This window comes from Saccopteryx leptura, chromosome 3, assembly GCF_036850995.1.
Source record: "Saccopteryx leptura isolate mSacLep1 chromosome 3, mSacLep1_pri_phased_curated, whole genome shotgun sequence".
In the NCBI taxonomy this organism is placed as follows: Eukaryota; Metazoa; Chordata; class Mammalia; order Chiroptera; family Emballonuridae; genus Saccopteryx; species Saccopteryx leptura.
Genome location: NC_089505.1, coordinates 283,451,753 through 283,469,055, shown reverse-complemented (window position 1 = coordinate 283,469,055; position 17,303 = coordinate 283,451,753). Strand labels below are relative to the sequence as shown.

The following is a 17,303-nucleotide window of genomic DNA, read 5'->3' as shown; positions in this document are numbered from 1 at the left end:
AGATTATGTTGATTGAACTGATATGTTGGTTTTCTCTGGGAGAGCACCCTGTATACGTCTTTTTTTTTTTTTTTTTTTCTTGTGGCAGAGACAGAGAGAGTCAGAGAGAGGGACAGATAGGGACAGACAGACAGGAAGGGAGATGAGAAACATCAGTTCTTCGTTGCAGTTCCTTAGTTGTTCATTGATTAATTTCTCATATGTGCCTTGACCGGGGGGCTACAGCAGACCAAGTGACCCCTTGCTTAAGCCAGCGACCTTGGGTCCAAACTGATGAGCTTTGCTCAAACCAGATGAGCCCGCGCTCAAGCTGGTGACCTCAGGTCTAGAACCTGGGTCCTCCGCATCCCAGTCCGACGCTCTATTCACTGCGCCACTGCCTGGTCAGGCAACATTTTAATAGCCTTATGCAACATTTTCCAAACTTGCCTGAATTTATGAACCACTTCCAAGTTGCTATTAAAATCAGGCTCTTCCGCCTTGCTCTCAGAGAGGTTCGGGGTGCAGGAGGTGGTGCTGATTACCGGAGCTTTCGGAAAAGACTGCCTTAGGCGGAAGAACGCTGTTAATCTTTCTTAGCTCCAGATGTTTTTCTGTCTCACACCCAGCTACATGCAGAACAGAGGCTAACAGGGCATTTACCAAGGTCTGAAACTGATGTTGTGATTGAATAGGACCAAGTGCCATAAGGAACCTTAGAAGTGAGTGTTACTGAGGGATGCAGAACTGGACCCATTTGATGTTGAGCTTGTCAAAGAACAGGTACTTTGCAAATGACTGAGACCTACTCAGGAATGTAGGGTGTAATTACTATTAGACTTAACTACTTCAACTTTTTTTTTTAAAGAGCAGTACTAGATATTTAAAACATCAGTTAGGTGGGGTTTTTTTAGTTTTTTTTTGGTTTTTTTTTTTACAGAGACAGAGAGAGAGTCAGAGAGAGGGATAGACAGGGACAGACAGACAGGAACGGAGAGATGAGAAGCATCAATCATTAGTTTTTCGTTGCGCATTGCAACACCTTAATTGTTCATTGATTGTCTTCTCATACGTGCCTTGACCACGGGCCTCAGCAGACCGAGTAACCCCTTGCTTGAGCCAGTGACCTTGGGCTCAAGCTGGTGAGCTTTTTGCTCAAACCAGATGAGCCCTCGCTCAAGCTGGCGACCTTGGGGTCTTGAACCTGGGTCTTCCACATCCCAGTCTGATGCTCTATCCACTGCGCCACCGCCCAGTCAGGCAAACATCAGTTAAGTTTTAATGACAAGTACTTATTATTCTTTGCACTGTTATAATACTTACAGATTGTAAACAGACTGACTTATGTTCTCATTTTCTAATCTTTTAAGACAAAACATTAAAAAAGAAATTGTAAGTATTTCCATAAACACTAAGTGTAAAGCCAGGAGCCAACGGCCAGGGCTACCAACACAGCAGCTGCCTGGCCCATGCAGGTTCGCATTGGATTCGGACAGTCGGTAAAGAAACAACGGAGCCACAAACTGGTGGGCCATAGTCTTTAATCCTATCCTGCACCCGGCGGGCAAGTAAAAATACACACTGGGCTCCAAAACCCAGTCACATTCAGTGCTCACAAAGCCACGGACTTATCCGAGTTTCCTAGAATCAAAGGTTTCTAGCTCACCAGCCTTATTCTCCTCAGTTCCCCATCTCCTTCCTTCTCCAGCGTCAAACTGCACAAACTGGCATCTCACTCAACACTCCACCATCTTGGCTGCTTCCCCTGGCCTCCTCCACGTGGCCTTTCTCTGCTCGGCTCTCTAACGCTAATCCCAGGAACCAAGAGAGCAAACTCCCGTTTTGCCCCCACTTTATACTGTAGCTTCACAACCTCTAATCCAATATACAAAGTAGGGAAGTCTCTAAATACAAAGTCACTTCTCTGAGGCATGATTGGATTGTACCGCCCCACATCAAAAAGGGTGGGAAAGACTTAATCCCAAAACCAAGCCTCAGGCTACAATGATCCTCAACACACATTAATATCACCTGGGCAATGGCCTCTTTAACAAAGTGAGCATAATACATTTTATCTGCCCAACAATAAGCAAGGTCCCAGAGAAGTTGTGGGAGAAAGTGGAAGATGGGTGGGTTGTGGGACAGCATGAGAGACTGTACATGCTGGGTTATACATTATAAACCCACTTTTGCCCCACCCTGTATATACTTACTTTTCATGAGAACATTTATGTTAATGTAACAGATTATTTTATTTTGAAATGTATTAATAAACATTTAAATTTTTTATTTTCTAATATGATAAATATTCATATTATATTCCACATAAAACTTCTTTGGAGTCCCTCGGTAATTTATAATAGTTTTAAGAGGTCCTGAAACCAAAATGTTTAAGAACTACTGACCTCAGGTATAACAGGGAATGCTCCCACACAGCTGTCTGTCTCTCTCTGGTCATCTTTTATGATGACCAGTGTGTCATAAAAAAGACATCCGGGTTCTCCCAGCCCCATCCGGAGACCCAGTTCCCACTGGCCCACACACTGAAAAGCCTTTCCTGTGTTTGGAACAGGAAGCAGTAATTACAGATCTTTACCAGGCCACCTCCTGACTCCTATGTTATGGGACTTAGGTGGAAGAAAACCCAGTTTAATAGAGAGCTCAGTATTTTTCCAAAGAGGCTGTCATTTTATTTTCACAGATCTGATAAGTTCACTTAGTTATAAGGCAAGATTTTAATGATGCTATCAACTTGGTCTTTGGAATCAGACAGGCTCACCTGTTTCATAGCTTTATGACTTTGGGCACGTCATTTTTATTTCTCTGAGCTGCAGTTTCCTATGCATGAGGTAAAACTGGGTGAATTTTAGGTTTCATGGTATCCTAGATACTTTTTTTTTTTTTGCATTTTTCTGAAGCTGGAAACGGGGAGGCAGTCAGACAGACTCCGGCATGCGCCCGACCGGGATCCACCCGGCACGCCCACCAGGGGGCGATGTTCTGCCCATCTGGGGCGTCGCTCTGTCGCGACCAGAGCCACTCTAGCACCTGGGGCAGAGGCCAAGGAGCCATCCCCAGCGCCTGGGCCATCTTTTGCTCCAATGGAGCCTCGGCTGCGGGAGGGGAAGAGAGAGACAGAGAGGAAGGAGAGGGGGAGGGGTGGAGAAGCAGATGGGCGCCTCTCCTGTGTGCCCTGGCCAGGAATCGAACCCGGGACTTCTGCACGCCAGGCCGATGCTCTACCACTGAGCCAACCGGCCAGGGCGGTATCCTAGATACTTAGTAGGTATGTTCATAGGTTTTAGTTCTCATTCCCCTTGTTCCTGTTGGGAATTGTGCTGGGCTGGGGTTTGAGGTGGCAGTCCTCACGACCACTCCTTGTAAATCACTGCAGTCTGGATGACTGCAGACTCCTGTCAAAGAAAGCTATTCAGCCCAACTCTTGGATATGTTTGATAAAATACATATTTTTATAATAAATCCTACCTTCCTTCACACACATACACACAGATTGTACAACAAAACAAGGTGATTTGGCATGAGATCAATCATAACTTTTAGAATATTAGCTAATTTCTACTTGGCTCTTTAGAAAGCTGATAAAGCCTGTTATCAGGCTAGCAAGAAGGAATAGCCTTCAGTGCAAGGGTAGGTCCTTTGGGACTAGCTCTGTTCTTTTGAAGCTATGTGTGCCATACTTTTAGATATGAGCACATAAATAAATCTAAATCATACCAGACCTTGTTCAGAATTGTCCTCTACTAAATCATTGTCTATGTGCTAATTTTAAATGCAGACTTCATCTTCTCTAGTTTTTTTTGCAGAAGTTCTTTTTCTACTGACAACAGAGCATTTAGAAGAGAGACACATCATGGCTTCTGGGGGGTTCTTCTTTTATCCCGTTTCATAGCGATATCCTCTGACCTATGTTACCGTGACCCCTAGAAGGTTTGAGCGTTGTTGTTGCACAGGGCTAGGGACCCACATGCACAAGTAACTTGTTTTCAAAGGACACTCAAAGTATAAAGGCTTTGAGGTGAGGTTTAGGGAGACATTCTCATATCACAATAGTGTATGCATCATAAAGTTGTCTTTGATGTGTCCCAGGGTTATGCCTGACTGTTTTCCTTGGCTCTCTCCCCACCTCTGGACTGAGCCCTATACGGTTCCTCACTGTCTTCTCATCATCATTCCCATTGATCACATATCTTCTGTCACCCTCCTAGGCTACCCTCTGCCTTGCTTTCAATTCTTAATGATTGCTTTAGAGTATATTTGCTTCTCTCTCTCTCTCTCTCTCTCTCTCTCTCCACTTTTCATATTTTCATTTTTCCTTAAAGACCACCCCCAGCTTTAACTATGACCAAGTGTCCATGGCTTTCAGGTGTGAAATCCATGGCATTTGGAAACTGGAAGGAGAAAATGGCAAATGAAAGTGTGGGACATCAGTTTCGAGGCCATTTACCTAGATTTCTGGGTGTGTGTGAAAGCTTACAGAGTGCTAATTTCTCACTGAGCGCATTGTTTATTGTTTATGCTCATGTTCATGGACATAAACGTACACATCAATAGCTGAGGCCTCCCTTTCATTCAGTCTCATTCTAGTACAGACTGCCCTACCATTATTTTCCAGACTGTCTGAGTACTTGGTTTGCCCCTAATGAATGTGCATGGTACTTGTATTCACCTAAGGGTGCCTAGAACTGACTAACCTCCTCAAATGCTTGAAATAAAACAAAATACTCTTTTGGTAAAGCCGTATACTCATAGACTCTTGGAATTGCAAAGATCACTTAGGAAATCATTTTATAGATGGGTGCCATTGTGGTTCAGTGACTTGCTTGTTGGAGATAAAGCTAGAACAGAATACAGGTCACTTCCCTTACCAGCACTATTTTTCCTGTAAGGACTCAGTTTATTTGTACAATGGAATTATTTACCCTGCCTCCATGGGATTCTAGTCTGTCTGAATTATTTCAAAATGAGTTGCTAGAAATGATTCTACTCTGAAAAACCTAGAGGTGTACTGTAAATATGTATGTCCCTGTATGTATAGTAAATTGCAAATAAAAAAGAGTACTTTGAATCTGGCAGGGGAAGTAGGCAGATAATAGTAGTACACCATCACCCTTTATTTTTATATATTAATTGAATGTTCTTAATTTTGTTCATAGGTGAATCTTATTTTGGTGGTTGTCATGCTTAAAGTGCAAAGCAGTAGGAGTGAACACAGTTTAGAATTCTGTTTTTAATCTTTATCAGATGTTTGGCCTAATCAGGTTCTTATGTAGCATGGCTGCACTTGGACAGGGGCTTATTCATGGGCTCCGGCTCAAACACGCGTTGCTTCTCCACTCTTGTCTCTCCTGTGGTCCTTGCCTTTGGAGAGTATCTGAGACCATCAGAGACACTTACTCTGAGATCATCTAAAAGTGTCTTCGTCGGGTATCTGAAGTGCATAACAGATCTGCTCTTTAATAAATCAGAAAGTATTTACTGAGTGCTTACTATGTTTTAGCTAGATGCAGTAACTACAGCAAGCAACATGAGTTTTGTTTGAAAATGAAATGTTTTACATGTTCTTAGGACTTCGTAAAAGTAAATGTTTTGATGTTGCTTTTGGCTTTATTATTATTATTAAATACGCATTAGTTATTACTTTCCTTCCAGAGAAGGAAAATATATCCTGATAAAAAGAGAAATTTGCCCCTTTTTTGATGAAGTAATTCAGTGAATGTTTTATTTATGTATTGTAACCATATGGATTCAGCCAGAAGTTTTTCTTCTCTTTTCTCCTTTGTACAACTGAACAGCTTTGGACAGAAGCATGCAACCTTTTTGCTGTTAAGTTTCTCTGAAGTAAGGCCAGAAAGCTTTTAAAATATTTTGACCAAGATGGTTTAGGAGTGTGGTTATATCTCAATTTGTTCTGACTGACTTGATTGAATAACATCTTGGATTGTCAAACAAATGAAGTAATGAGTATCTTCTCATCCTACGGGATATTCTTAGGCTAACAAATATATTTCCCACCTGGAGGAGCAGTTTCTCCGCTCAGAAACTGATCTCCTTGTCTTGTGCTTTTGCTGGGATATATGTTAGATTCTTGTCCTATTCTTTCTTTTAAGGAAGTTTGGACTTGCTACTTCTCTTCCTCCCTCCCTCCCTTCCCCTCCTTTCCTCCCTCCCTCCTTTCCTTCCTCCTTCCTCCCTCCCTCCCTTTCCTCTTCCCTCCCTCCCTCCCTCCCTCCCTTCCTTCCTTCCTCTTTTAGATTTTTAATTTTAAAGAGTAATTTTGAAAAACCTTGAAACAATGTCAAACTAACAGAAAAGTTGCAAGTACAGTATCCTGAGGTATTGGAAACCATATTGCCAGCGTGGTGTTTCACCATCCTCAAATACAAGAATGTTCTCCTACATGACCATAGCATGTGTATTAACACCAGAAAATAACCTTGCCATATCATTACCATCTAATCCTCATAAGACAGGACCATGAAAACTAGTCAACTGACAAAGAAAGAAAATTTGAGTACTGTATTATACCAAAATAGTCAGTTTAGAGAAGATCTAAGTCTATATCAGAAAAAACATATATACTTGCTATAAACTTAATGACAAATTAAGAGACAGATGAAGATGATCACAATAATAGGAACTCCAGAGTGTGTGTGTATTCTCGTTGATGCGTTATATGTGAACTCTTTGGATGGCTGATCACTTGACCACTAGATAGTGTCAGCCTTTGGCTTTGCTGTTGGCTGTGGTACCTTTTCTCAGAGTCAACCATCTTGGTCTTATTGGTCCGCTTCCTGATGTAGCTTCCGAAAGGTCAGTTATCCAGTGTGAGTGTGGGTATTTCAGTATGGCAGAAGGGTTCTTCAGTGCATGCAGCTTGCTGCTGTCTGTTATACCCTAAGGATGATCTGGCATGAATGAATGTTCAGCCTTAAAGCTCTGTTGCTGAAGAGGAAGAAAACTCACTCTTGGTGATCAAATAGATGCACCTTTCACTTTCACCCTATTTCTTAGAAAACATTCCTAAATGCAATTCTTCATGTCATTTTTCTCTGAATTATATTAGAAAGTGCCATTATCTCCATGGCCAGGTAGCTCAGCTGCTTAGAGTGTCATCCTAATACACCAAGGTTGCAGGCTTGATCCCCAGTCAGGGCACATACAAGAATCAACCAATGAGGCCTGATCTGTGGTGGCGCAGTGGATAAAGTGTCGACCTGGAAAGCTGAGGTCGCCAGTTCAAAACCCTGGGCTTGCCTGGTAAGGCACATATGGGAGTTGATGCTTCCTGCTCCTCCCCCCTCCCTATTCTCTCTCCTTTCTCTCTCTCTCTCTCTCTCTCTCTCTCCTCTCTAAAATGAATAAATAAAAAGAAAAAAATATTTTTTAAAAAAAGAATCAACCAATGAATGCATGAATAAGTAGAACAACAAATCGGTTTCTCTCTTTCCCTCCCTCCCTCCCTCCCTCCCTCCCTCCCTCCCTCCCTCCCCCTCCCCCTCCCTCCCTCCTCCCCTCCCTCTTTCCCTCCCTCCCTCTCTTCCTTTTCTCCCTCCCTCCTTCCCTCTTTCCCTCCCCCCCTCTCTTCCTTTTCTCCCTCCCTCCCTCCCTTCCTCTCTTCCTTTTCTCCCTCCCTCTCTCCCTCACTCTCTCCCTCCCTCTCTCCCTTCCTCTCTCTCTAAATAAATAAATAAACAAAAACAATTTTTTTAAGCTATCACTTAAAAAAATGTGCAATTGTCAAAGTGACATTGATTTGTAAAATAGATACTTGGGAAAAGTAAAAAGGCTGATTAATAAGGATTTAAACTATTACAAGAAATCATAGTTTTAAAATCATTTTTCTGATAAATTTTTAATGTACATGTTTATGTAAATATTGATTAATTTAAGGTTTTTTTAACATTTAAGAAATTCAGGAAAAAATTATACATCCCATCACCTTATCAAAGTGATGTGTTTTTTATTGTTTATGTGTCCGTTTGTATAACTTTTACAGTAGGAATCTTATTTATATTAAAAAGTTATTACACATCTGGACTCTGATTATAATATGTGCTCACAGGCTCTTGCAGACCAATTTGAAGACAAGACAACATCTGTACTGGAACGTCTGAAGATTTTCTATTGCTGTCAAGTACCACCTCATTGGGCCATTCAGGTATTTTTGTTGTTGCTTGTTATTGCATATTTTGCATTTGAAGGATAAATGCATTAGAAAAGAATGGTTTTCAATATGTCTGTTTTCAAATATTTCAGTGAAAAGAATAAAAATATCTGGGGATAGTCAATTACTTTCCATAGCTATTTTTATTAAAGTGATATTAGACTTTTTAAAACATTTTTGAAAGAATTTAAAACTAGATATAAACAGACTCCTAGAAATAATAGGAGAACCATGAAAGCTTTCATTTTCAAAACAATTTTTTATATTTAAAAGCCCTGTTAGGACGCAGACTTGATGTGGGGTGGTAAGCACACAATCCAGTGTACAGATGACAAGTTGTAAAATTGTGCACCTGAAACCTGGATAATGTTGTTAACCAGTGTCACTGCAGTAAATTCAATAAAAAGGGAAATAAAATAAAATAAAAGCCCTATAAGCACTTTCTGCCAAAGAATGAGCCTTTTAAACAAGTTGTTTACAAAACATAAAAGGAAGCATTCATTTCATACTCCATGTTGTGAGATACCCTTAGCTACTTTCCTCTTTTGGAGGGTTCAGATGACCTATTATAGTTCCTAACACCACATGTTGGGGTGGAAATTCTGGCCCCTGCCCCATAGTTCTCCTGTGTTACAGGTACAGTTCCCCTATTTTGTAAAGTTTTTAGCGCTGAAGGCGATTTAAACACCTGGTCCAATTTCTTAATTTTACAATGAAGGAAATGGAGGCCCAGTGCAGTTAAGTTCACTTTCTCAGTGTTGGTCACACAGCTGTTCACAAACTAGAGCTCTAGTTTCCTGACTTCTAATCCGATTTACCTCTTTTCCTGATCTCTTCATTGTAGCTGCTAACAATAACCAATTTTTACTGCTCACTTAGTATGAGGCATGCATTTTGTTCTGTATGTCACACGTTATATTCTTTTATTGTAACAATTTGGTGAAATGTCCATTTTTCACAAGTGAGGAAGCTTTGGCACAGATATGTTAGGTGGAGTCAAATGGTGCCAGCCAGAATTCCTAGATGGTTTAGTAACTATTGTCATTTGAACCAGCTTTAGAATTATAAATGCCAACCCACCATTCAGTGACTCAGAGTCCCCACTGAAAGATTTCTTGGAGTCATATATATTTTTAAGCACGGGGAAGCAAGCTAGAGAGCTTATTACACATTGGAATTCACATTATCTATTGAAGGAGTTTCAATAAATGTAGACACCTAAAAAGCTTTGTTCTATCCCCTCAAAGTAGTAGTTTCTTCATAAAGAAAATTTAACAAATGGAACATTTGGCATGTTCTTAATCATGAGTTGTGAAATTTTTAAAGTGCTTTTGTATTGTGTGGTTTGTGGTAAGTAAATGGCCCAGACTCTGAGCTATTATTATGACAAAACATGTCTGTTGAGGGTGCAAATTTAATCTGTTTCTGAACAGAAGCAATAAGAAAATTAGGTACTCTTCGTATAGAATTTAGGCTAAATGTTTATTTTATTTGCTTAGGAAGCTGTGAATTTGGAGATTTTTAGGCAGAAACATACTCTTTCATTGAGAAATTAAATCATTTTTTTCTTTCAGTTTAGGCACTAACCATATCTTTATGTATTATTTTTAAAGATCAAGAAGTAACAGCATAGTTTATTGTAAAAAGAGTATTAGTCTTTACTCTGCTGCTAGCTAGCTATATGCTTGGATGCCATAACTTCCTTTACTTATCAGATGAAAAATTTAGACCGCTGAGCTGCCTGAGCACTAAGATATATTCAGCTCCCACATACCATGTTCATTTTTTGAAAATGTCAATTCAAATATCCTAAAATAGTCAAATTCTCGTATGCTTCATGGGATCCAAAAGAATTGGACTATCTTCTTTATTTATTTTGATAATACATTAACTTATAATTTTCCGGTATATTTTATTTTACTTTCTAATATTGTCAATCCCAGATTTTCCATATCCATTAGCTTCTTAACTCTTAGTATGTGTTGAATTTTGAAAGAGTAGTAAAAGTATCTTTAAGAGAAAACACAGTTCTGTCTAATATAAAGCCATAATTTAGTCAAGAACCTCCCCTTTTTAAACCTTTCTAATCATTTTTTCTAGTTGTGTAGGGTGGATCATTTATAAACCACAATATTTTTATTTTTGAATATGTTTAACCTTCACTGACCTTGCCACCATCTGTTCATTTTTATCTGTCCAGAACTAGGAAATTAGGTAGCTAAAATTTTTAGAATGTACTTAAAATAAATCTAAGTAGACCTGAATGAGAAAGAACTAGAAATGCCCTCATGAATTGAGCACATGAGAGCTAAGATACAGGTGTTATATTGTTTATATTGACTGCTTGGAGTTTTTATTTCTTGATTGATCTGTTTTTTTTAGCTTAATTTTCTTTGATTTTTTTTTTCAGTTTGAGATATAATGACATAGAACATTGTGTTAGTTTAAAGTGTACAACATAATGAGTTGGTACAGCTATATATTGTGACATGATTACCACAGTAAGTTTAGTTGACATCCATCACTTTCCTTATTTTTTTTTCTTGTGATGAGAACTTTTAACCTCTATTCTCTTAACAACTTTCAAATATGCAACACAGTATTGTTAACTAGAGTCACCATACTTTACATTCAATCTCCAGAACTTACTTATCTAACTAAACTAGACCTTTGTACCTTTTGACCACCTTTACTCTCCACCCCCTAACCTCTGGGCTTCCTGCCTCTGGCAACCACCAGTCTGTGTTTCTATGAGTTCATTTTTTTTTTTAGATTCAATGTATAAGGAAGACCATACAGTCTTTTCTTCTGCTTGACTTATTCACTTAGCATAATACCTTCAAGGTCTATCCATGTTGTCACAAATGGCAGGATTTCTTCCTTTTGTATGGCTGAGTAATATTCTGTTACACACACACACACACACACACACACACACCCCACATTTTCTTTATCCATTTATCTATCAACACATACTTATGATGTTTGCATATCTTTACCATGTAATGAACACGGAGGTACAGATTTCTCTTTGAGATAATGATTTCATTTCCTTTGGATAAATACCCAGAAGTAGCATTGCTAGAGCAGATGGTAGTTCTATTTTCAATTTTTTGAGACACCTCCATACTATTTTTCACAGTGGCTGTGCCAGTTTACATTTCCACCAGCAATGTATAAGGATAAGGGTTCCCTTCTCCACAATCCTAACAACACTGTTATCTTTTATTGTTTTGGTAATAGCCTTTCTAACTAGAGTTTTAATAATTGATTTATTGGCTCTCAGCTTTACAAGTCAGAGATTATCATATAAAGAATCTCCAAGTTAAAAAGAAATACTGAATTTGCTTTTTAAGTTCTGAGTTCTTGGGAAAGAAATGATATATTGGTATTTTGAAGTTGCCATATTGTTTCTTAATCCTTTACTTCCTGTACAGTAAAGGCAAGTGTTGAATCATTGCAAAGTCCTAATTAGTTGAGGTTGAATTATATAAATTATGCATTTCTTACAATAAGCAGACCTTTGACATGCCAGAGTAGATATGCATGCGAGTGGAGCTGGAATCTGTCTTTGCATAAGGAAATGTTCATTATTTTAACTTGATTTTTCTAGCGCCAACTTGCAAGTTTACTCTTTGAGTTGGGATGTACCAGTTCGGCCCTTCAGATATTTGAGAAGCTAGAAATGTGGGAAGATGTTGTCATTTGTTATGAAAGAACTGGGCAGCATGGGAAGGTATGTAATGGTAAAGTTCGTGTATGGGCCAGAGCCTTCTGTCTTTGAGCACCTTCTCACTTGGTTTGTCTTTTACGCCTACTTTTGCCAACAGTTCACTTATATTCCTTTTTCTACTTTTCTCTCCTCAGCAATCTTTTTAATGTTTTCTTTTTAAGGATTTCTGTTGGAGCAGATCATTTTATGTGTCTGTATGGGAATGTACACATAAAAGAGAAAAGCAGGCTAGCATCGATATGGCATTTGATGTTTAAGAATGAGTCACAAAAGCTTTAAAGACACTTCACTTTTTGATCTCTTTCCGTTACTGACTCTCCTCCTATAGGATGACTTTACAATAAAATACTGGGAATTATTTGAATCATCGCTGGTTTGTCTGGAGATCAGAGGCTGAGGGCCAGAAGGAGGGTTCTAGGCAGGAGGGCAGCTGCTAGTCTGTAGAGGAAAACCCAGAGGCTGTGACGGCCTCCCTGTGGCAGAGAGAGGTTAAGTGTCTAAAGCACATTTAGTCCACCCCAAACTGGGTCAGGAGGGAAAGTGGTGCAGTATTCGCATCTGTTATTAATCTATTGTTTTTCCCCTCATAAATGAACAAGATTTAAAAAAGAATAAGGAGCTCTGCATTGTGAATATCTATTAAAACTGACACATTGAAATCATATGTTAATTTTAAATGACTAAATTTCTAAACTTAGTATAGAGAGTGAAACCCACAGGTTGGGTCATTTAAATCTACAGTCAACCTTTCACCATTGCCATAAAAAAGCAAAATGGCGGTACAAGTGCATGTGCCTCTGTTTTGTAAATACTTGTACCTTTAGTATGTCAATTTTAGACTAGTAGTAAAAGTTACATTCCTTTCACTAATCACTAATAGCAGTGAAGGCCTTTGAATTATATTAGCTTAAGGAGAAACTAGTTTGGGGATAAAATTTTAATGTTGGGAGATTATATATATCATTGTAACATTTCACCCTGGGAAAGAGCTCCATAATTATCCATCCTGGTTCCCTAGTTTTCCGGTGAGGAAAGGAGTCTCTAATGACTTGCCTCAGGTCACAGAGCCGGTTTCTGATCATTAACTTGAGAGGCTGCATGGCACAGTGGTTGGAAGCACAGCCTCTAGACCCAGGCTGCCTTGAGTCAAACATGGCCCTGACACATGCCAGCCACGTCATATCAGGCCGGTCACCCCTCCCTCTGCCTCAGTGTCTCATCTGGAGGCACGTAATCCACACCTGGCCGGGCTGTCACCACCTGTGCTTGTACAAGCTTAATTGTCGCCATATGTAATGCCATCATTGTGACCGAGTTACGGACATGGTGTCAGTGCTGCGTAGGTTGGATGTGATTGCCTTTTAAAATATCTTCAGAACGATTCCATTAGGATTTGGCACTGAAACAAAAGTTATTGAACACACATAAAAGGACAGGCACAGAGCAGAGCAGAGAATGTAAATTCGATATCAGAGAAGTCAACATTTGTTATTGGAGAAATCATCACAATTTCATTTACTTTTCCTTAAAAATAACAACTAAGTGGTTTGTGGGAGCCAAGAAAGGAAGGCACCCAAAGTAAATGGATCTGTGTTCTATACTGAGACACGTAAAGAGGCTGCCACTTAAACTGTATGCAGTATAGCGAATGAAGGCAGGAAAAATTGCCAAATTTATCTGAATAGACTGAAAAAATATCAAAGCAATGAGAAGCTGATGTGGTTCATTCAAGGCATTATGTCATAATTTAATTGAAAGCATTTTTTCTTTAAGAGTTAGTCTTAACAATTGATGGTGTCCTAAATTTGATGAACTAGATAGAGTATTGTCAACACAAGAAACATCCTAACCTGTAAGAATTTCTATGTGTTTATTTGAGCCAAACTGAGAACAGTTGCTGAGCAGCTAAATCTTAAGGGATAGAGAAAATAATCTGGAAATTGGCGGTTTTATCACTAATTTTTTTTAAAGATTTTATTTATTGATTTTAGAGAGAGGAGAGAGAAGGGGGGGGTGGTGGAAGGAGAAGTGGGAATCATCAACTCATAGTTGCTTCTAGTATGTGCCTTGACCGGACAAGCCCGGGGTTTCGAACCGGCAACCTCAGCGTTCCGGGTCGACACTTTATCCACTGTGCCACCACAGGTCAGGCTTATTAACTAATTTTATATGTTAGAATTAAAGGGGAAGACTAAAGGGTTACAGGCGTCCGTTGGTGATAGATGAGGGAGGCGGGAGAAAGCAAAGCGGGAAAATCTCTGGGATTGGATAAAAAGGAGAAGAAACAGACACAGACTTCTTTCACACAGGTGAGTGCAGGATAGTTAACAGTTATAATTAACATGATAATGATGACAAAGGGATTTGTGGTTTCTCCCATGATGCTTTGATATTCCAAAGGGATGTTCTCAGATATGTAATTTTAGATGCAGAAACAACAACAACAAAAAAAAAACACACAACAGACAGCTTCAGTTAAAGATGAACTTTGTTAGGGAAAAATACCACTCTAGGACAGGATTACCTGCCCTGGATTACTTTTAGTTAGCAAGTTTTCATTTCAGATCATCCTATGTGGTTGCTGTAGGTCTCTGAGTTTGTAAGGCCGCCATGCAGACCTCTCCTGAGTTTGTCAGGTTTTCTGTGGCCCCTTTTTTTGTCCACAGTATTGTTTCTTCAGGGGACTTAAAAAATTTTAGGGCCCATTCTCTGGCAATGAAGTAATCCTCAGATGTTTAACAAAGGAATAAATGGATGCATGAATATCTTGACCCTCCCGAACAGAATACCCAGTCTGATGTAGTTCCCATTACAGCATTCTTCAATGTAGTAATCTTTTACATTGGTCAGTAAACATAAATACAATAATACTGTATATAAACATATAGTGGCTTTTGAAATAATTAAGCAAGTTGTGAGTCACAAATACCCAAAGCCTGATTTGAAATATCGAATTTATTTAATTATTTTTTAAAAGTATAGAAAGTAGAGACTTTCCCTAACTGCAGAAGAAAAAATATAGTGAATCCATCTTTATCAGATAATAGATTTAACTGTCCCCAAAGCAGTTGTGGCTTTTTTTTTAACTTGCACATGACTTTGTAAGAAATGTCTTATAATAATAATAAATGTTCATGTTTCTAATTATTCTAGAAACTGTACATGTCTTAATTTTTAGGAATGTATAGTTATTTATTTTGTCTTAAGTCTTTTGTGATTAACAGCCAAACATTTCTTAAAATCTATTTTAAAGGTTGATTTTAGCATTTTATTTGCCACATAAAAGATTTCCCTTTCCTGTTTTTCTTATGCTGTATTTGCAGTTCAGTTTAACCATAGACTCTAAAAAGTTTTGCAAATGTTTTATGTCTAAAACAGCTGAGATTCTTTTAGTATTTGGTCAAGTGCCAGTAGTTGTCACATTTCAACTTAACTAGAAGTTTGTGAAATTTTAATCATTGAGTTTAATGCTTAATGGCATAATTTCTTTTCAAAAGGCAAATTCGGAAAAGTACCCAGTTCTAATCATGGTGTTCTGGCGCTCAGGTTTACACCTGCTATAGGGTCTCAGCGTTTCCAATTTAAAAACTACCTGTGGGAATTCTCACTAATGACCATTGGCAAAATAGCTAAGATTAATTTTTCTTGACCTTGGGGTCAGACCTGGTTCTCTTGTTAGCATTTAACTTTTAAAAGTTATCTGGCACACTATAGCAGTCTCCCCAAGCATATGGACAATGTATGTTGTTGAGCAAATGTGGTCCCTAAATGAAGGACAAGGACTGAGCTGGCTGGTATAAGGTGGTTGTACCGGATGGGGGGAGGGGATGGAGAGCGAAGGTTTGGGACCTCCCTTGTTTTCTCTTGTTTCTAGCAAACGGATTACCTGCGATTCCTACCTAGCCTTTTCTTTCGTTAGGCAACACTTGCAGATCATTGTAGCCATGGGCTCTTAAAACATTTTTCTTTAAATTGTAAGTAGATGTTTTTAGTATTTAACATTGTTAATAGCTTAGAGTCTTTTAGCACTTAGTTTGTTTGGCTTTTGTGGGTTTTTTTGGGGTTTTTTTTCTTCTTCTAAGACAGTTTCTTTATATGATTGAGAAGATTTCCCACAAGTTATTTTCCCACACTACAGCCAGAGTGATCTTCCTGAAAGACAAATCTTGACCACGTCATTCCCACACTCCTCAGTAACTTCCCTTTGTCTCCAGGATTGAGTCCTAGCTCTTTCACATGAAGGGAAGGAAGTCTTTAATATGGCAGATAACGCCCACCATGTCATGGTCGGACTCCTGAGTCCAGTGTGAACTGCATCATTCCGACTCTTTATTTCTGCTTCATTCCTCTTTGTACTTGCTCAGGTTGTGCCCAGAGTTTCAGCAGGACTCAGCTACCTTTAACCCTTTGAGTAGTGAGTTTTTTTCATGTTCGCTGACCCTGAGAGTGAATTGTTTTTCAAAAAATGAAATCAGTTCCAGTTACATTTTTATTAACTTAAAATCATGTTTGTTTGGTAACCAATTTATGGAAACAAGAAGAACTTACATTTGCCTTTTTTGGGGTCTTTTTCTGAAGTGAGAAGTGGGGAGGCAGACAGACCGACCCCCGTGTGCGCCCGACCAGGATACACCCGGCATGCCCACCAGGGGGTGATGTTCTGCTCATCTGGGGTGTTGCTCTGGTTGCAACTGGAGCCATTCTTGCACCTGAGGCGAAGGCCAAGGAGCCATCCTCAGCACTTGGGCCAACTTTGCTCCAATGGAGCCGTGGCTGCGGGAGGGAAGAGAAAGACTGAGAGAAAGAAGGGAGGGAAGGGTGAAAAAGCAGATGGGTGCTTCTCCTGTGTACCCTGGCTGAGAATTGAACCCGGGACTTCTACATGCCAGGCCAACACTCTACCGCTGAGCCAACTGGGCAGGGCCTACGTTTGCCTTTTTAAAATGTTGCCTTACACATTTTTAAGATAAAAATTTTTGTACAATTGTACTCTGGATGGTCAGGAGGCACGAGGACATCCATGAATGTTCTTACTACTCAAAGCGCTAATCTCTTGATTTTGCAGCATTACTTCACCCCAGGACCTTTGTGCATGTCTTGTCTGTCTGGAACTTGTCCTCCAGCTAACTCCTACTTATTCTTCATGTTTCTCCGTGGTGATTCCTTTTTACAGTGAGTTTTCTCTGACACCTCCCTCCCAGATTTGGTGGTGTTTTTGTGTGTGCTCCTATGATACTTACTACTACTCTAATTTCCCATTTCCTGGCTTATCTCAGCTACTAAACTCTAAGCTGTTTAAGAACTGGACTGGTGTCTGTGTTGTTTACAGCTGTCTCCCCAACTCCTAGCACAGCCCTGACACATAGTGTTCACAGAATAGTTATTGCATTGAAACACATCTCTGAG

General features: G+C 39.5%; 1 protein-coding gene across 2 annotated transcripts in view; it reads left to right on the top strand.

Annotated features, from left to right (window-relative positions):
* TTC27 (tetratricopeptide repeat domain 27) overlaps positions 1–17,303 on the top strand; it is a 156,690-nt gene that overhangs the window by 89,981 nt on the left and 49,406 nt on the right. Inside the window, exons 11-12 of one of the 2 annotated variants that reach the window (XM_066378546.1) lie at positions 8,063–8,158; positions 11,778–11,900. In XM_066378546.1, the coding sequence (XP_066234643.1) occupies positions 8,063–8,158; positions 11,778–11,900 (219 nt within the window). The remainder of the gene's footprint in view (positions 1–8,062; positions 8,159–11,777; positions 11,901–17,303) is intronic. The other variant, XM_066378547.1, reaches the window with a different exon arrangement.